General features: G+C 42.0%; 1 protein-coding gene across 2 annotated transcripts in view; it reads left to right on the top strand.

Moving 5' to 3' along the window:
* DPYD (dihydropyrimidine dehydrogenase) overlaps positions 1-20,579 on the top strand; it is a 495,134-nt gene that overhangs the window by 267,123 nt on the left and 207,432 nt on the right. For both annotated transcript variants that reach the window (XM_033151582.1, XM_033151583.1), the window contains exon 13: positions 6,689-6,904. In XM_033151582.1, the coding sequence (XP_033007473.1) occupies positions 6,689-6,904 (216 nt within the window). The remainder of the gene's footprint in view (positions 1-6,688; positions 6,905-20,579) is intronic.

The following is a 20,579-nucleotide window of genomic DNA, read 5'->3' as shown; positions in this document are numbered from 1 at the left end:
AGCATACAGACTATGCTCTGGCCAAGGACGGGGGCCAAGAGCAAACTTGCCTTAAACACAGCAGCATTTGTACTGTAGATTGTGCTGAGTCGTTCTCACATGCTTGCTGACTCATTCTCACATGCTTAACAAGCTGCAGATGCTGAAATTATTTAAACAGCAGGCCAAGAAAGCACACCTTTCTTGTCCTTTTTCTCTGCATGTACAAACCCTTATACAGTACATTAAAACTCCACCCTTCCTCTGGGGAGCGCGGAGTGCCCAGGAAATCTCCCGTTCAGATGACAAGACCTGACCTCAGCTTCAGTCATGGAACTGTATCATTGTGCCTTCAGAGCTTTTTCTAGGCATCTTCCCCATCACCCTTTACGATGCTCACAATGGCAAATGCCTCTGAGTAGTAGAATGTGAATCGGCCCTTTGATTTCTAAGTGTGTCGCTTTTTCTTCCACGTATGCCTTGTTGGGCACGGATCTGCACAATAAAACACACGTTTCCCCGGAATATAACTAAAGGCATTGGAGGAAATCTGACAATTCGTAGCTTGTCAATTGGAATTTTAGATCAAGCAGGCTTAATGTTAGAGTTGTTTCCGTTACCCTTTGCAGGTTTTGAGGGAGCTTATTCGACCTTACTATCTCACCATGAAGCTAATGGGAAAAGCCTTGCAGCAATCTTCACAGGAAAGTTTCCAAATGTCAAGTGTCATCTTTCCAGCTGCTAGATGAATGGGTAGCCACGAGGCATTTATTTGGGTGTGCGGTCTCAGTAAAATCTGGTTGCTGTGGCAGCGATTACTATAATTTGGCAATTGCTTTGGCAGTACTGGGACCACATGCAATTTTAGTTGTTGGATTTGGGGCATTATTTGGGGACAGTTGTAATTTAGAGGCAGGTCAAGGCATCCCTGGGTTGTTGCTTTTTTCAGGGCTAGCATAGCGCTCTCTCTGCCTTTCTCATCTACATGAGGACATTCCTCTGCATTGTTCTCACCGTTGTAGCCTCTCCATCTTGAAATTAAAAATATATTTGCGAAGCAGATTGGCATGCTCTTGAATACACGAGATGGCGACCCATCCAGCCTGCCAATTTCACATTAGTTAATGGTGTGTAGTTTGGGTAATTTCTCTATAGTGCAGTATAGAAGCTATAGGCTATTACTGAAAACTACTATCAACAATTTGTGTGTAAGGAAGGGCCCTCCAGATGTTGCTAGCTGGGGCTGATGGGAGTTGGAGTCCATCTCCCAACTGCAAGGCCATAAGTTCTCCATCCGTGCAGTATACCATCTCAGTAAAAGCTAAGACCAAAGCTTTAGAAGGGACCAGCCATAAATACATACACATTTAAAAGGTAAAGGGACCCCTGACCATTAGGTCCAGTCGTGGATGACTCTGGGGTTGCGGTGCTCATCTCACTTTATTGGCTGAGGGAACCAGCGTACAGCTTCCAGTTCATGTGGCCAGCATGACTAAGCTGCTACTGGCAAATCAGAGCAACGCACCGAAATGCCCGTTTACCTTCCCGCCAGAGTGTTACCTATTTATCTACTTGCACTTTGACGTGCTTTCGAACTGCTAGGTTGGCAGGAGCAGGGACCGAGCAACGGGAGCTCACCCTGTCACGGGGATTTGAACTGCCGGCCTTCTGATCAGCAAACCCTAGGCTCTGTGGTTAGCCTTTGTTTTGTTTTGTTTTGTTTTGTTTTGTTTTGTTTTGTTTTGTTTTGTTTTGTTTTGTTTTGTTTTGTTTTGTTTTGTTTTGTTTTGTTTTGTTTTGTTTTGTTTTGTTTTGTTTTGTTTGCAAAAAGAAAAAAAAAGAAAATATGTTTGGGAAAGGGGTTGGCCACAAGTAGTCTTAATCATGCCTTGCTCTCCTCACCAAACTCAGAAAAGGAGGCTGACCCACATCTTGACTTCAGCAACCTTCCCCCAAATCATTGTGATTGGACTGCCTGGGCAGGGGGTATTCACTGTCATCAAGAAGAGCTAGACCTGTCTGTCAAATGAAAAGATTTCTTCCCCCTTTCCCACCCCCTCTGCTCTCAAGTTATGGCCATTTCCCCACTAGGAATGGTTTTGTTACTTAGGACTCAGCTATACAGCTGCATATAAAACATTTTAAATGTGTTGTAAAGTGCAATATACAAATGTTACACTAGATGGTGAGAGTGAGCTATGCCAAATTCAATGTATTTTCCCAAACTTTTAAAAAGCATTTTCACAGAGTTTTTTTTTATATATGTGTGTATATTCCACCTTAGAAAAGAAAGGCAAGAGTTGTGTGTGGAACTTTTTTGAAAACAGGAGGCAACAGAGCGACTCTGGAGCAGGATCAAACTTGGGGATGTGAGATTATGACCCAACATACCCCAATTCACCTGATTATTCAGGGTACAGGCAAAGCTAATACACCTCCCCAACAAACAGCATTGCCTGCTCTTAACAGAAGCCTGAGGATACATTTGACTCTATATGTAGAAGCAGCACTTATGTTTCTATCTCTTCCCTTTTGTCCTCCTCCTGGCTTTGACTTGACACTTCGCCACTTCCTCTCTTTTCCTCTTCCCTCCTTGTGTATTGTTCAGCTTCTGGTGCCCTCACTTAGGCCCTGGTGTATATGAACTAATTTGTTCTTGATCCCAGTTATTTCTAAAAAAAACCCCAAAACCTTCCAGTAGCACCTTAGAGACCAACTAAGTTTGTAATTGGTATGAGCTTTCGTGTGCATGCACACTTCTTCAGATACATGCACACGAAAGTTCACACCAATAACAAACTTAGTTGGTCTCTAAGGTGCTACTGGAAGGAATTTTTTTTATTTTGTTTTGACTACGGCAGACTAACATGGCTACCTACCTGTAACCAGTTATTTCTGTTCACACTGTAGGCATCACCCACATTTGGGTGAGCTGTGATAATAAGGAACTGCATTTGCAATATCCCTTCTTTTCCTTCCCTTAGCATTATATCTCTTGTGGAGTTCACAAACAGGAAGTGAATAAATTAAGTCCTAGTTCCATTTCCCTCCTCTTCTGAGTTCTTCCTGTCTGTATTTTATCCCTGTTAAGATGAAAGGCACTTGGGCACTTCATAACAGAGGGGCCAGATTCATTGATGGTTCACAGAAGCTTCCATTCACTTCATTATAGCTTTAAGAGCACTTCCTTGGTGTTATGCTGCATGAAAATCTTCTTTCTTTCTCAGTAAAAGAATAATATTTGAGCTTTTACATTTGGTTTGCCAGGAGTTTTATCTTTTATGTAGCTTTGCCTCAATGCAACATTCAAACATTTCAGAGATAATTTGAGTACAAGTTATTTGGGAGGTGGGATGGGGGAGGAGAAATTGGTATTAATTCACATCCTTAAGTTTCCTTATTGTGTTTCTGTAAGGAGAATAAGTGCATCTCTTTAGAAAATGCTGTTGAGTCTCTTGAAGAATCCAGAGCCAGGGCATAATGTACTGCAGCGCGATACAATTTTAATTTGAATAGTGACTTTCATACAAAATGCATCCCTGACTGACTGTAAATAATGCAATTACAGAATTAAATAATAAATAATAGACGAGGGGAAGGCAGTGGAAATACAAGGGAGGAAGAATAGAAATCGTATTTTTTGGGGAGGGGAGGGGTAAGATTGAAATGGAGAGCAGGTCAATAAGGTGCAGAGATGTGGAGGAATTTACTTACAAAAGCTGGAAGGTACAGACGAATTTTAAAAAGGATGCCGATGGAGTGTTTCATTTTTAGAGAGATGTAGGAGGCGAGTGCATTAACTCATCACACCATGTAGCGTCCTTGGGAGAACAATGAGGAAGATGTAGATAGGGGAGCAGACAGAAACTAGCTGTCTTAAACCAGCTCTACCGGGCATGTTAGCAGGGTCTCAATGTTAGAATTGTGAAGTAGTAGAATGGACGGTACTGCTTCAGACTGCAGGAGAAGGCTCTGTTTGTTTGTTTGCTGTTTTTTTTTTTTTAAAAAAAATGTTCCATATGTTATGCAGAAAATTGGCCTAAGTGGGGACTGTGAGGGATCCTATTCCCTCCCCTTCAATACTTCCCCAACAGTGACTTTCCCTAAGTTTCACTGACAACTAGGATGAATCCTTCAGTGTTCATATGGGAGGTGTCTCTGGGGTACCTCTGGGCTCTACGTTTGAAAACCTCTTGCCACCTATGGGATCTCCCTACCAGGGTTCCCAACTACTGCAGTTGGCCTTCCCTTTAGGCAAATAAGTGGCACACTGGGCTTCACTGTATGACAGGAGAATAAGCAAACAGTTTCCTCTTCCCCAGGAAAGCTTTGTTCTCTCCTCTTAGTCACACCTCTTAAGGTACTGATACACTGCCACAGTCAGCGAACGTTTAAGCACATTTAACTTTATTAGGTAACTTGAAAACATGGATGTCTCGGGTTATTACTGGTACAAATCTTCTTCTCATGTAATTCAGCTTTGTTATAATATAGCAATGGTAATGACCTTTCCTCACATTCCCCAAAGCCTAACCTCCCATTCTCTCTCTCTAATCCTCCACCCCCAACTGCCAAACCCCCAACTGCCTTTCAATGTTGTTCCCCCTCCTTTTAGAATGCCAACTAGCTCCGCCTCCCAGGGAACACCTGCCTAACATGGGAGTGATAGGTTAACCCATGATGAACCTGAATCATCAGCAGGCATTATTCCGCCACAGGGACGTCCTAAGGAAAAGCGGGACATTCCGGGATCAAATCAGAAACTGGCACGGCTTCTGTAAATCCATGGGAAACAGAAGCACTTGGAAGGTCTGAGGTGTTATTTACAGCTAAGAAGCGGACAGTTTTTGTTAAATAAATATTGTTTGCCTGCATTTTCTGCCTGCTTGCTGTGGGAGGCAAGAAAGAGGCTTGGACAACAGTGGTCTGGGGGAAAGCACGGTTCTCGAGCTGTCTCGGAGATCTGTTCAGACTTAATGCCAAGCTATGGTTTGTTGTCGCATGCACAGCGCTTGCTCCCATATTTCCTCGCCTCCTCCCACACCCACTTTGTGTGTGAGGAGCAGATAAGAGGAAAAGATGGGGAGGATAGCAGTGAGCTTAAGGCCCATCATTCTACCTGATCAGTGTCTCCAACCTCTTAGAGTGACAGACAGGTTTAGTCTTGAACTCTCATCGTGGCTTATGACTGCAGATCTTCCAGGTGTCCCTACTTTACAGGGAGAGTCCTGGATTTGCACAAGCAATCCCAGTTTCTTATTTGATCCCAGAATGTCCCACTTTTCCTTAGGACGTCCCTATTTTTATCAGAGAAATATTGGAGGGTATGAAGTTAGATAACCCCCAAACTAAGGAAAGAAATAACTACACATCCTTTAGAAGACATCTGAGGGCAGCCCTGTATATATGTTGGAAGCCTCATAGAGTGGCTGGGGCAACACAGTCAGATGTGTGGGGTATAAATATGTTGTTGTTGTTGTTGTTTGTTGTTGTTGTTGTTGTTACAGACATCCCTATTTTCATTGGAGAAATATTGGAGGGTAGGTGACTGAACTTGTTGGGATCTTACATTTAATTGTTTTCATAACTTGACTGGATTGTCTGCAGTATATTCATTGGCATTATGAACACACAAATATATGAGTGATTCCCTTCATTCTGATTAAGGAAAGTTGTCAAGTGGCAGAGAAAGTGTGAGTTCACCATTTAAAGGTGAACTCACACTTTCTGAGACAATACACAAAGTGAAACCCAGCCATCATTTGGATTTTGCATGTCTCTGAATGTAGCAGTGCCGTTCTCCAGCCAAATAATGTGTGCAAAAATGCTTATGCAGGGATAAATTGTGCATAAAAGTGTATATTTTTGTGTTTTTTTAAAGAAAAACCATACGGAAATGTGTTATATTAAAGAACATTGTTTGTATGTATATATTAAGCAAAACTGTGTTGCAAAAATATGTATATGAGGCTAAGTGAAAATTGACCATTTTATCTTTCCCTACTCTCAGCTAGACAACTTTCATAGGGTTACTCTGAGAGCAACCCCACATTGCACTAACTTTAGTTTCTCAGAAGATGGGGTTGTGAAATGGAGTTGAAATAACATTGGCTCCCAGTACGTTTCCTAGCACAATTCAAAGTGTTATTGCTGACCTTTAAAGCCCTAAACCAGGCATAGGCAAACTCGGCCCTCCAGATGTTTTGGGACTACAACTCCCATCATCCCTAGCTAACAGGGCCAGTGGTCAGGGATGATGGGAGTTGTAGTCCCAAAACATCTGGAGGGTTGAGTTTGCCTATGCCTGCCCTAAACAGCTTCGGCCCAGTATACCTGAAGAAACGTCTCTACCACCATTGTTCAGCCCGGACACTGAGGTCCAGCTCTGAAAGCCTTCTGGCGGTTCCCTCTCTGCGAGAAGTGAGGTTACAGGGAACCAGGCAGAGGGCCTTCTTGGTAGTGGTGCCTGCCCTGTGGAACGCCCTCCCATCAGGTGTCAAGGAAATAAACAACTATCTGACTTTTAGAAGAGATCTGAAGGCAGCCCTGAATAGGGAAGTTTTCAGTGTTTGATCTTTTATTGTGTTTTTAATGTTCTGTTGGGAGCCACCCAGAGTGCCTGGGGAAACCCAGCAGATGGGCATGGTATAAATAATATATGATGATGATGAAGCCAACTTCTGTGCTGTCATTGTTTTTCTTTCCACAGTCTTTATATGGTATTGCTGTTCCTACTGTACCCCAGCTTCCTCTTTTCTACACGCCTGTGGACTCAGTAGACATCAGCATAGAAGTTGCTGGACTCCGGTTCCCAAACCCCTTTGGCCTTGCCAGTGCGACTCCCACCACAAGTTCGCCAATGATCCGCAGAGCTTTCGAAGCTGGATGGGGATTTGCACTGACCAAAACCTTTTCTCTGGACAAGGTAATGAAAGCTGGCTCCCCACCCACCTCAACCACCATGTTTGAAATAATTTTGTGACGCCGTGTGTTGTTTGTGTGTTGCTGGTCGGTGGCAGCCATTTCCAGCAGAAACCGTGGGGAGAGGGAGCGAGATCAGACAAATTGGAGAATAGGAGAGATTGGATAGTTTCCCCTTTGTTTGGCTTTTGCTGATTGGCTGTAACAGTTTCAGGCAGAAAGCATGGTGGGAGAAAGTATGGGTTAGAAATGTTCTCATGGGAAATAATGGAAATCATCAGCTCATTATGCGAACACTTGTCTAACGAACAATGTCCTAGGAGTGCATGGTGGGACCTGCATGTACAAATATTCCAGAAATGGTATGTTTCTTTGTGTCGCACTGGAATACCCAAAAGCAGCCCCAGGGATGCAATTTATATGATAGGTTCAGGTGCCAAGAACACCAAGGAGTTCATTATTCCGTAGTTCTAAATAGTAGTTCTACTATACAATTCAGTATAGAATATATAGAAGGAAAGTTATCCATGTATATTTTTGAATGGACTGGCCTCTGGTGGCCATATTAAGCAAGTAGGGGGTTGTTGGACTAAGCTACATTTTCACTCCAAACTATATATATATATATATATATATATATATATATATATATATATATAATCACATCCTCCACTTGTCTGGAAGCCGCTTAGATTGTTTTGAATGAGAGATGTTTTGATTGTGCATACTTTTAAAACTGTTACCCACGTGTCATCTGAGTGACCAGCTGCAAGCTGGAAATTAAAAACAGTAGATTTTGGCTTCTATATTTAATGTCTGAAAAGTGTGAGGGCATTTTTCCCCCATTTTGTCTTTTGAGATTTTCAGATTTCAGAGATTTAATTTCAAATTTGTGGCATGATTTGAATTATCTGTAATTCTCTCTCTTTATTCCATGCAAGTGGGATGTGAATTGAACCTTCACAAACAAATGACTCTGGTATTGCAATTTGTAGGGTTTTTTTTTTTTTCCTTTCTATGAAAGGCTGTGATTATTGAAATGTGATCACACTGTTGTCAGTAGTTCGCAGTCATAGGGTCATTCCTTGGACTTGCTTGTGCCATTGAACCCTGAGAAGCATGCAATTTTCTTTTAAAAACATTCTCATTGAAAATCATCTTAAGAATCCCTTTTAACATTCATTCCTCCCAATATGCTCATGTTTGCATGCAATTTTGTATAATATATCCACTGTTGGTTCTCATACTGCTTTGTATAGTTTTGTATAATATATCCACTGTTGGTTCTCATACTGCTTTGTATAGTTTTGAGGAGCACAAATTAAGGAGAGTCACATTCAGATCTTAATGAAACTGAGTTTCTGCTCCATTCCTATGTCAAATTGTTCCCTGCTAACAGGCGCTACCAAACTAATCCACAACACAGTTCTGTTCTCATTTTTGGTTGTCACTTGTCTGTCCTTCTCTGGTAGCCTAAAAGCAATCATGTTTCTAGAGAGGGGTTGAGTTGTAGGAAGAGGAGATAAGGTGGTGCCCTTTGAAATCAAAATGCACTTTCCTTCTGTTCCCTTCACTTTCAAAACATAGGGTTGCTTTTTTCTCTTTCTTTCAATGCTCAGTCAGGTCAAAGTCTGTGTCTACAGGTCAGAGCTGCATATGTGTCTAACCAAGGATGGAGTCACCCAGAAGGCTGTGTTACAATTGTTGTCTAGCCAAAATTAATTCTGGATCACTGAAGCAGCCAATTCCTTAATTAAGGTGCTGTAATAGCTGCCGCCGTCATTGTGTCTCCTGCTTTACAGCACATTTGCAAAGCCACTGACCTACCGACTGCACTTGTGAACCATCATGTGACCCAAGTCCAGCTCTGGTTTTCTCCAGTCTCCCCGCCATTGTCTCCATGGCTTCTGCTGACACCTCTTTGCCCCGTGTCACGCAGGCTCATCCCTGCCACTCACGGACGGTTCTATTACACATTTGCTTTTCCTCTCCTTCCCCAAGGCACTCTTATTGGTAAGCTGCAGAAAATCACATTAACGGGACTTACAAGGCATGTTTCTGTACAACAAGTAAAAAATTAGCTAATGTATTTCCATGTGATGGTTCTGGAATATAGGATGTAGATTTAAAAAAAAGGTCCTTCTGTTACCCTGTGTTGTACACACAGAAACCAAAATCTGCTATTTGTATTGTGGAGAAAAGCCTTCCCTGGGCATCCCACCCACCCACCCACCCTTCGTGTTATAATGAAGAGTATTTGCATTCCTCCACACTATAGAGTCACAATAACAGAACTCAGGGGACTGACTCAGTTCTCATTAATTCTCGGACTTGGGTCAGGAGGAGTTTGAGATTGTGGTGTCCCTGGCTTATTTTCACCCATGGAAATGGCTGCAGTGGGGGAAAATATATAGCATTGCCTCTTCGGTTAACGGTACACTGAGGGCAAAAGACAAGTAGTACCCTGAAAGGGAATGGTTTGCTACACTGGATATATTTCATGAGTCTTGAATTTGGTCTTGTTCATGTTTTAATGGAAACCTAGCTTGAATTTCAACTCCTGAAACATTACTCAAACTGAAACAACTTTTGCAAATATTGCAGCGCACTTCACCAACTGCAAAATGTATACAAAATTCATGCACGAGGAAAGGAGAGAGAGAGAGAGAGAGAGAGAGAGAGAGAGAGAGAAACTGGCATGCAAAAATGCATTGTACTGGGAAAATTTGCTTGCAAAAAAATGCAGATTTGACAAAATTGCATACAAAAATGTGTATATTTAGAAAAATTACACTAAAATGCTGATTAATTTTCATGGGGGCATTTAAAGAAAAAGCCAAGCTAAATGAAATGTGTGGCCTTGAACTTGGTACCAGAGAAACGATAAACCGATCGTTTCACCTTTCCCTAGTTTCAGATTTGCTATTCCTCTCACACCACACACACCATGCACACCAAGGCTAGATCTAGACACATCAGAGAAGTGTTTCAGTTTAAAGCGTTGTAAATTTAAACAGGGAAAACAGGCAGAGAAAAACGGGGCTCCACATCACCATCTGGTGGCACAATGTTATATCACATATACAACGCATATAAATCGTTTTTTCTTTATGAGTCTAGCTGAGTCCAAAATCCATGAAGCTGACTGGCAGATCTGACAAAGGGGTACTTGATGTTAACGTGAGGTTGTCATATGAGATGAAGGGGGAAGGAAACTGCAGTGTATATGTGTTTTCCACCTGGCCTAGACCCATAAATCCATCTCCACCTTTATTTCTTTGCCATAGAATTAATAGTCAGCATTCATATGTCTGAAATACTTTTTTTTAATGGCCATGCAATGATGCCATGTTGCATATTAGAGGGAGAAGAGATTGGGAGATTAGATAGAGTAGACCTTGGCTGTACCAATTTAATACAGTTTGTCCTACAAAACCACTCCATTTAGCTCCATGTCTGTGGAATTGCCCGGAGAAAAAAAAATCTAAAATCCCTTTAGTCCATATCTAATTGGAACTGGAAAAAGGGTACATTGCAGATTGTGGTTAATATTTCAGTACTGAGTGCACCAACCAGTTGAAATGGAATTCCTATTAAATTAACATCTAAGAATGAATATAAGCTTCCTGGAAGTGTGTATATTCTTGCTGTGTGTGAATTTAAAAAAACACACACCAATTTGGCATGAGAGAGATTCGATGTTAGCTAATTACCTAAAACGGAGTGCTTGTTGTCATTTGCACGCGTTTGCAATCTGGGGAATTTCCCCCCTGAATTGCATATTTCCTTTTCTGTCCCGTTGACCTCACTCCTCTTACCACCACACAGACATGTCATGAACTGGCAGGACAACAGGAAGAGGATCCCGGCGAGGGGTGCAGTCGTAACTGGGACCCACCGGGGCAAGCTGGTGATGGGAAAAGAGAGGTTGGGGTTGTGGAAAGTACACACAGGATGGCAAGGGGGTGGGGTGGGGGTCAGTGTGCATGGAGCAGAAGAGCAGGATCCAACACCAGAGTCAGAGGGGCTCCTGTCTCAAGGCAGGCTCTGAGGCATAGGGAGCAAGAAGAGGTAGGGTCAGAGAGGCTGAGGCAAGCAAGGGCCCACAGCCCAGTTTACTAGCTGGCCATGTGGGACTCATTAGCTCTGGGAGGAGGTATGTGATTCCTCAGCTGTATTAGGCTCAGGACAGGTGAGGGTCACCTGCCTCATCAAGCCCAGGTGCTACAATCAAGACTCGAGAGGAGAAATTGGGAACAGAGCTGTGGTGCTGTGTCTGCTCAGCTCAGCTACCTGTTGGGTCTTGGCTTGGATGTCTACAGGACTATGCTTTGGATTTGACTCTGGTCTGTGTTTCCTGACTGTTGGATTTTGGACTTGGTTTACTTGGATTGACCCTGAACTGCATTTTCTGACCTTTGGACTCTGGACTTGGCTTGTGTGGATTGACCCTGGGTTGTGTTTCCTGATTGCTGAGCTTTGGACTTGTCCTACTGTATAGGCCAGTGGGACTTGCCGCCAGGTAGGCCGAGGGTTCAGGACAACATACATCGCATCATGTATGTATATACGCCTTCCAATTTAGGGTTACATTTCCTACAACTGCTGAAGTGGGCTCTGTTACATGAAAGCTTATGGCATACTGAATTTGTTAGTCTTTAAGGCGCAGTCTTAAGAAGCTCCCAGTTTCAGTCATTGGCTTCTCAAGTTAAAACAATATCCAGTAAGTCCTCACACATGCCACTTTAAGTAGCCATGGCTCCTCCCCAAGGTATCCTGGGAAATGTAGTTTTTGGGAACTAAGAGTTCTTAGGAGTCTCCTGTTCCCCGCACAGTGTGGCAGTTCTCAGAGTGGTTTAACAATCAATCCTTTTTCCCAGGGAACTTTGGGAATTGTAGCTCTATGAGAGGGATTGGGAGCTTCTAAGAACTCTGAGCACCCTTAATAAACTGCAGCTCCCAGTTTGAAGTGGTACTATGCTGCTTTAAATGCATAGTGCAGATAGGTCTGAGACTGCCAGAAGCTGCTTCTGGCGAACCAGAGCACTGCACGGAAACGCTGAATACCTTCCTGCCAAAGCAGTACCTATTTATCTACTTGCACTTTGCTTTTGAACTGCAAGGTTGGCAGGAGCAGGGACCGAGCAACGGGAGCTCACTCCATCATGGGGATTCAAACTGCTGACCTTCTGATCGGCAAGCCCTAGGCTCTATGGTTTAACCTACAGCGCCACCCATGTCCCTTAAAAAAATTACCACTTAGCCTCATGTAAATTTTGGTTGCACGATTCACATTGTTGTATATATTTCAACAATCCCAAAGTCTGAGAGTCAGTGGCACAGATGCTGTTGTAAAAAACCCCATTGAAGAAGACTGCCAGAAGCGGCTTAGTCTTGCTGGCCACATGACCAGGAAGCTGTACGCTGGCTCCCTCGGCCAATAAAGTAAGATGAGCGCCGCAACCCCAGAGGCATTCACGACTGGACCTAATGGTCAGGGGTCCCTTTACCTTACCTGAAACCTTAGAAAACTTCTGATAGTTTGGGTAGAAAACACAGGAACGAGATTATCAATTAGTTGGCTTAATTCACTGTAGGTTATCTCTCTTCCTGCCTCCATCTGATTTCATGCTGTATTTCCTTCCAGAAAGGACCCCCATAGTAGCTTGCATAAAATAATTAAAAACGATTGCATTAGGATTGTTTTTACCCACTGCAAGGTGCACATAGTGTTGGAATTACAATTTCAGAGCAAAAATGGAACAAAGTTTGCAACTCCAGAAGGTTTTATGTGAAAGGCCCTATCTGCACTATAAATGCAAAGCGGTGTTTTAACTGTTTAAACAGTTGTGGCCAAAGAATCCTGGGAATGGTAGTTTAAGGGTGATGAGCGTTGCTAGGAAACACCTATTCCTTTCATGTAGCTACAATTTTCGGAGTGGTTTAACAATCGACCCCTGTTCCTAAGGAGCTCTGAAAATTGTAGCTATATGAAGGGAATAGGGGTCTCCAGGGCTTTTTTTGTGGCAGTTATCACTGGTGAAGAGTGCCACCACCTTTTTATTCTTTTATTTCGCTTCCTGTAGCAGCATGCCAACACCCACAACACCCTTATCACTATGAGTACTAGCACCTCACTTTTTAACCAAAGCGAGCCCTTGGGTCTTCTAACAACTCAGCACCATTAACAAACGACTGTTCCCATAATTCTTTTGGGGAAGCTATGGCTATTTCAAATGGTATTACACTGTTTTAAAGTTATAGGGAAGGTGGGACCTAAGACTTTGGATGCATGACATACAATACAACATTTGACCTTCCCTGGTATTTAATGCCAGGTAGGCTTAACCAGGTGTTTCCTGTTGTCAGGTTTTTAGTGCTGGAAATGTGTAACTCTCCATGCTGCCCTTCTGCGAAAGAGGATGCCAAACCGCATGGAATGATTGGGGACAAATATTAGATGCAGTTTTGTAAATTGCACATTATAAGTTGGGTTGAAATACTTTGATTATATCATTCAGCATAATTGGGGGGGGGGATCCAAACCTAACATTTTAAGAACTCTTATAATGCATTCATTGATTTCTTTTAAATGTGTTTAGGCTCGATTTCGCGAGGGGGTGGAGAACTCCTTCAGTCTGGGAATGTTTATTAAAATGTCTTGATGCAGCAGAAAGAGACAAAATAACTGATGCAATTCGTAGGAGAACCAGACCACAACAGATAATCAATGTCGCTGATAAATGGTTTTGTTTTATTTCTTATTGGAATCTACATCGCAGACATATGAGTCTTGACCAAAATTTATATTTCAATTTTTTCACTTGTCTTTTTCAAAACTCTGTTTGTCTGCTAAAGTTAATAAAAAGTGCGTGTAGAAGAACTTTTATAGATTTAAAAAATTCTAGATTTAGAGTCGTAGCTGCCTCACTGTGTACAGTTGGCATAGAGGAGCAAGAATAAAACACAGCAGGCATGGCTGAAATATTTGCTTTGATTTTAGCTGTTTCCTTGGTTGTTAAAAATGTAATTCTGATTAATCAGAGGCATCTGTCTTTACTCTGCTGGTGACATGCATTGATTTGTGATGCTGTCGCTTTCAATAACGTGGAAGCTGTTGCCTTTATTAAGGCTCACCAGCAGAAATAAACATGTGGAGCCACTTCATCTGAAATCTCTAGTATTTTCTTTTAAGTGGCTGATTAACGCTAAACCATAGTTTAGTGTTACAAGGAAGTGTTTCTCAGGAAGTCTTTCTTCACATCTGCACCATACATTTAAAGCACATCCATATCCCTTTAAGACTTTTGGCTTACTCCAAAAAATCCTGAGAGCTGTAGTTCACCCCTCCGTAGAGCTACCATTCCAAACACCTTTAACAAACTACAGATTCCAGGATTCTCTGAGGGAAGTTGCATGCTTTAAATATATGGTGTGGATGTATCTTGCAGAATCCCAACCCTCCTCCTTTGTGGCACTAAGGACCAGTTCCGAAGTTTTCACTTACCATTTTAATAGTCTCGTGCATGTTTAGCCTAGAAAAGAGGAGACTGAGAGCCTCCTGCAAATATCTCAAGGGCAGTCCCATGGAAGAAGGAACAAACTTGTTTTCTCCTGCTCTGGAGGGATAGGTTCCAAACCTTGGAGGTTTTTAAGCAGACGTTGGATGGTCATCTGTCATGGATGCTTTAGTTGAAAAGACTAAATGACCCTCAGGGTCCCTTCCAAATCTATAATTCTATGACTACAGGTTTTTTTGTGTGTTGCCTCAATCTAAACAGGCTGTTTAATGCTAGTAATGAATTGTTGAAGCAAGGTACCATTAAACTGTAGCTTCTGAAGTTGCCTTATTTCAGTTTACCATAGTCAGATGTCAAATTACACATTTGGTTTAGCGTGCAGCCTACAGCACCTGTGTGTTTTTCCTTACCCCAAAGTAACTGAAGCAGTGATCTGGGACTACTGTACAAGGGAACACTCAATCCTTTCCCCGTCCTGCCTCACCCCACCCCTGGGCAACAGTTAGCGATAGCAAAAATGCTTCCATTAGCATAAATCAGTGATGGCCAAACTTGGCCCTCCAGCTGTTTTGGGACTACAATTCCCATCATCGCTGACCACTGGTCCTGTTAGCTAGGGATGATGGAAATTGTAGTCCCAAAGCAGCTGGAGGGCCAAGTTTCGCCATCACTGGCATAACAGACACTTATTGGTAACAGCTGTGTATGTGTGAGTTTTCTGGCGTGCTGCGGTCCCAATCCAGGCCTCTCGTGCTTTTTTATGAGCAATATTAAAATTACATATGTAATGCTAGGCTGCCTATTAGTTGTAATTTGTAGTTAGACTATAAAATTAGCCACAGTTTATGGCTCATACAACACACAAAACTGTAGTTAATTAGAGATGGACTCTTCAAATATATTCCTGGCAGCACTGGAGGAGAAATGAGGAGGCAGTGTGTGTCCCTGGAACTGACTCAAACTTTTTTTGGGGTGGTGGTGGTGGTGGGTTTTAAACCTAAACAATGGTTTAGTGTTGCACCCAAACATCACCTCTGACTGCTGCAATATTTACCAACGGTTTCAAGAATAGATTTCTGATTGGATTCCGATTGAACCTGAAGAAAGATGCAACAATTTGGGGAAAAAAATAATAATCATCAAGCTATTGCAGTGTGAATGTGTGCACACACTGAACATGATTCACAGCAACTTGTAACGAGGAAGACGGCATAGTGTAACTGTAGATGTTGCTTGCCAATTAGAGCCGTTGCCTGTATGAATTTACTAATTGTGCAATGAAATGGCATTCCTCCATAACATTAGACATTCTAATTCATGCTGCAACCAGTGGTGTTTCCATAGGGACGGATATGGGAGGCCCATGCCTCTCCTCATAATTATAAGTGCCTACACTGAAGCACAATGACTTGCATTGTCCTCAGTTTTGTCAGTATTATTTTTTTTTTTGAATTGAACTCAAAAAAGCATATTTTCTTTCTCTTATATCACAGCCCAGTAATTTGCAATATCCTAGATTTCGGGTTGCAAGTCTGCCTGCACCCCCTCCCTCCCTCTCGGAAAAATGACTTTAAATGATATTAAAATGCAGAACTCTTGGTGCTTTTAACATAACAAAGTTTGTTCTATGGGAGTTTTGTTGGAATATGAAATATTAATATTTCACAATTCAGTTGTGATGATGAAGTGCAATTTGCCTCGCTTGCATGTGATAAAATAAGTATATGCTTGCCAAGGGAGTTGCATGAGAATTAGAGACTTAGCTTGAACATCTGCTTGAAATTTTATTATCCTGTCCTACTGACAGTGTTTCCCTTGTTATTCTTCTAGACTGACAGCCGAATATTGCACTGATATTTTTTATTTTAACTTACTTTTTTATTTGCTTGCATGAAATATATTTAGGTGAACTTTGTTTCCCTTAAAAAAAAAGGAAGACAGAATTTAGAACCTGCTTTTGATTTCCATATATACTCTTGACATTTGTAGATGCCAGATTGAAGTGTGTAGTGTGCTGTAGCCAAGACGGACCATTGACTTGCAGTGAAATGCCAGCTGATATCTCAGTAAACAGAAATATTTGATGCTTTATTGTGTAGACCATATGAAAGCTACGTAGGCTTTCTTTGGAGAGACAAATGATCAGATTGTTAATGTCAAATAAAAAAAATAGACAACGATGACGACAACTGTTTGCCTTTCCAATAAATAACATCAAAGACTATTTTTATTAGCACTGATCCTAGGGAGAGAGTGGGGAAAGGAAACAGCAAGCATTTTGCAAGATTTCTTAGCACACTGAGCTTTTCGCCCTGTGACTTGAATTATTTATTGTTTTACAAATAAATGCTCCACTTCCCCCCTCAATTTGAGAGGTGTATATAAACTGAGAGAATTGCAATGAAGGGTAGGATAGGAGGTGGGTCTCACCTGCCCTTGGGTTTTTGTTTGTTTTTGTTTTAAAAGGCTGATTAATTCTATCTTGTTTTGCAAATTCTTCACACTGTGTATCAATGAGTTTCAAACCATCTATTCTCAAGTGCTTGCATCCACGTAATTTTGGACTGAAGGGTTTGAGGATTTCAGCCTTCTGCATTTACTGCTTTTGAAAGAGGAATTCAGAATTTGAAACAGAGCTATGCTTACTGCATATTTCTCCATACATTTGAAGCAGTTCCTATTTCAGTATTTTCAAGTGCACTTGTAAACAGTTGCTGCTCCTTGTTACATTTTTTTCCTATTCGTCTTCCGTCAAACTGGGGTTGGCGTAGTTATATCTCCCGCCCCAACACTTTATTTTATCCTCACAACAACCTTATGAGTCAAGCTAGCTAGAATGAGGGAGGGAGAGAAAGTTGGACTCCATATACAACATACATTCATGGCTGAGTTCAGGTCTTCCTTGTCAAAGTTGACCACCACTTGTATCCACAAGTCTGGTGTGTGTGTGTGTGTGTGTGTGTGTGAAATTTAGATCCTTTAACCCAAAAGTTTCCCACATAACAGGGAACAGGCTGAACCAGAATGTTTCTTCACAGTGTGTGTGTGTTATAGAGAAATAGAGATGAGAGATCGTTTGCATTGTTTTTAGCTACTACTACTGCTATAATTAGGGACGCGGTGGCACTGTGGGTTAAACCACAGAGCTTAGGGCTTGCTGATCAGAAGGTCAGCTGTTTGAATCCCCACGATTGAGTGAGCTCCCATTGCTCGGTCCCTGCTGCTGCCAACCTAGCAGTTCGAAAGCACGAAGTGCAAGTAGATAAATTGGTACCGTTCCGGCGGGAAGGTAAACGGCGTTTCCGTGTGCTGCTCTGGTTCGCCAGAAGTGGTTTAGTCATGCTGGCCACATGACCCGGAAGCTGTACACCAGCTCCCTCAGTCAATAAAGCGAGATGAGTGCTGCAACCCCAGAGTTGGACACGACTGGACCTAATGGTCAGGGGTCCCTTTACCTTTACCTTTACTGCTATAATTAGTGATTGGACTTTTCTGAAGTTCTGTGAAGTTTTATTACCTAATCTTATGGTATCTGCCCTCATTTTTCCTAACTAACTATACATATCTATTAAATGCAAAATGGGAAACTTAGTTGTAAAAAAGGGTTACAGGAATCCAATAAGGCTTTGAGAGATCGCATGAATTCATTTACTATACTGTTTTATTGAGCATATACTTTTTAAAAGAAAGGTAGGAAGCATCTCTTGACATTTAAGTTCAGGATTGCAACAAAAATAAATATATGTTGCTTTAACTGATATATTTATGCCATCATTATTGGATTCTGGTTCCCCCACCCCACCCCACACGCATACACTGCTTGCCAACTATGCTAACCCATCTAAGTAGAAATGAATTTGACCAGAACAGGTTCAAAGATAGCTGTAGAATAGGACTTCCGGCGAGGTCGCCATCGCGGGCGGTCGCTGGGTTGCCTCGGCTGCGAGGCCACCCAGTCCAGCCCGGGGGTTGGAGCCCCGCCACCGCTACGCGGGGCTCCGGTGAGGCCGGGAAGAGCGTCCCGTGCCTCGGGCTCCCCGGCGGGCCCGCTAAGCTACGCGCCCTTCCCTCGCTCCCCCTGTAAAGGGGGAGTGGGGGTGAAGGGAATGCGGAGCTGGGCCATTAGGGGAAATGCCCCAACCGGGCGGAAAAGCGGCGAGAACTGGCCGTGGTGAGCGAGACGTTCTCCCTGAGAGAGATGAAAGGAAAAGAAGCTGGAGGTCGTAAGTACTTAATTGGATTAACTGCTGAGTTTAAAGACTTAACGACTTAACGACCCTGGAGGCTTTAGATAAAGGCAGTCTGCCTGTCTCCCTTCGGAGCCGAGAAGAATAACAGATTGTGATGCTGTTGCTATTGGATGGATATATTGTTAAGACTTTTTGAGGAGTGAGACTTTATAGATCTCCCTTGGGGGAGGAAGAGGATGGAAAATATTCCTTTTGAAAGTTTTAGTCTTTGCGTCCCGGTTTCAGAGAAAATGGCCGCGAAAACTTTGAACCGAAGTGGAAAAGTACTGCTATATGATGAACAACACTGAAATAGAAACTGAAATTTGATACCTATGCCCATCATCACCATGCTGGGCTTTGTTTTTGAAACTGTTTTGGACTCTGAACTAACTGATGAAGAAAGGATTATTATACTGAAACTGGAACTGATTAATCGGAAATTGAAGGTTTTGAGTGGGGATTTGAAGAAAAATCTATTTCCCACAGAGGAGACCTTCCAGATACTCGATACTATGGAACAAAGTCTGGGCAAAGAGCTGAAGGAGTTGTTTGAAAAATTGAGTGAGTTGGCACGGCGATCCCCGGAAAAAGGAGCGTTTCTCGGTGGTGGCAGCTCGAGAACGGCTAGGAATGTTATATCCAGCCCCCGAGGTGTGAGCTCGGGAGCGATGGTCAAGAAACTAAGATATTTACAAATAGAAGAATGCAGCATTGAATGGGAGAAGCCAAGAGATGAACAGTGTATCCTGATGCTCGATGCAAGGATGGTTGGGGACGGTGTCTGGCTGGTCTGGTCCTGTGGACGTATAAGAAAAGAGGACAATCTGAGGAGCGGTTCCGGTGAAAGACGGAGAAGGACATTGGACAGAGGGGGGATAGGGTGAACTATATTAAGTATAAAATATAAATGCTTTGTTATGGTAATCTGAAATCGGAGGGTTAAGACAGTAAGCTTTATTTTAATTTTTAATAAGAAAAGGGATATTTTGAAATTTCTTGATATTAGCAGCAGTTTAAGGGAAGAAGAATAGTTTAGATTTAATATAAGAGTAATTTGTTAAGATCCAAAGAATTGTTATTAAGATTGTGGTTTAAGGTTCGAATTTTATTAAGTGAATAAAATTTTTAGAGAAAGGATGTTATTAAAGTAGAATATGGATATAAAACCGAAGGAGAGAGGGTGGGGGAAGTCAATTGTTAAGATTTGGAACTAGAAGATTTTCTTAAGTGAGTAAACAAGAAGAATTGTATTTGTGTTTGTATTTGATTTATATATGTGGGTGTGGGTGTGGGTTTATGTTTTGTTATGAAAATGCCAATAAATTCTTATTAAAAAAAAAAAAAAACAAAGATAGCTGTAGAATAAGTCCAAATTTGTATAGGGGGGAGATAAAAGGTTGTATTAAAGTAACAGTTCCTCAGAGTAGGCCCATTGAAATAAATAGTCTTGATTAATGTAGGTTTATTAATTCCAATATGCCTACTCTGAGTAAAAATTAGTGGACTACAACTCAATATATCTTAGAATAGCAATTATATGTCTCAATATAGTGAATTTGGCGAGTCTGCAATAAAATGACGAGGATAGCATTCTAGGCTTCTAAGAACACTTTTGCAGAGCTTCTGGTAGTGGATTAATATTTGCTGTTCTAAACAATTCCCCTCATTAATCTCCATTCCAGATTTACAACAACCTGTATTTAACCAATATTGTGTGGGAACGCGAACACATCCAGTTGTCAGCAAAGGAAGGTTTGCGGCTTGCAAATCTAACTATATTTGAGTTGATGGAAGAGAAATGTGCAAATCACATATCCGTAAAAGTAGCTAGCCACAAAGTATGTTTAATATCCCAGAGAAAAGGTTTTGACAACTCCAGCCTTCTCTTCCATTGTACAATAGGAGGGGTTGCAACTCTGCTGCTTCA

The sequence above is a fragment of the Lacerta agilis genome, chromosome 6 (genome assembly GCF_009819535.1).
Source record: "Lacerta agilis isolate rLacAgi1 chromosome 6, rLacAgi1.pri, whole genome shotgun sequence".
NCBI classification, from domain to species: Eukaryota; Metazoa; Chordata; class Lepidosauria; order Squamata; family Lacertidae; genus Lacerta; species Lacerta agilis.
The sequence above is the reverse complement of the archived record's forward strand: the minus strand, read 5'-3'. Positions and strand labels throughout refer to the sequence as shown.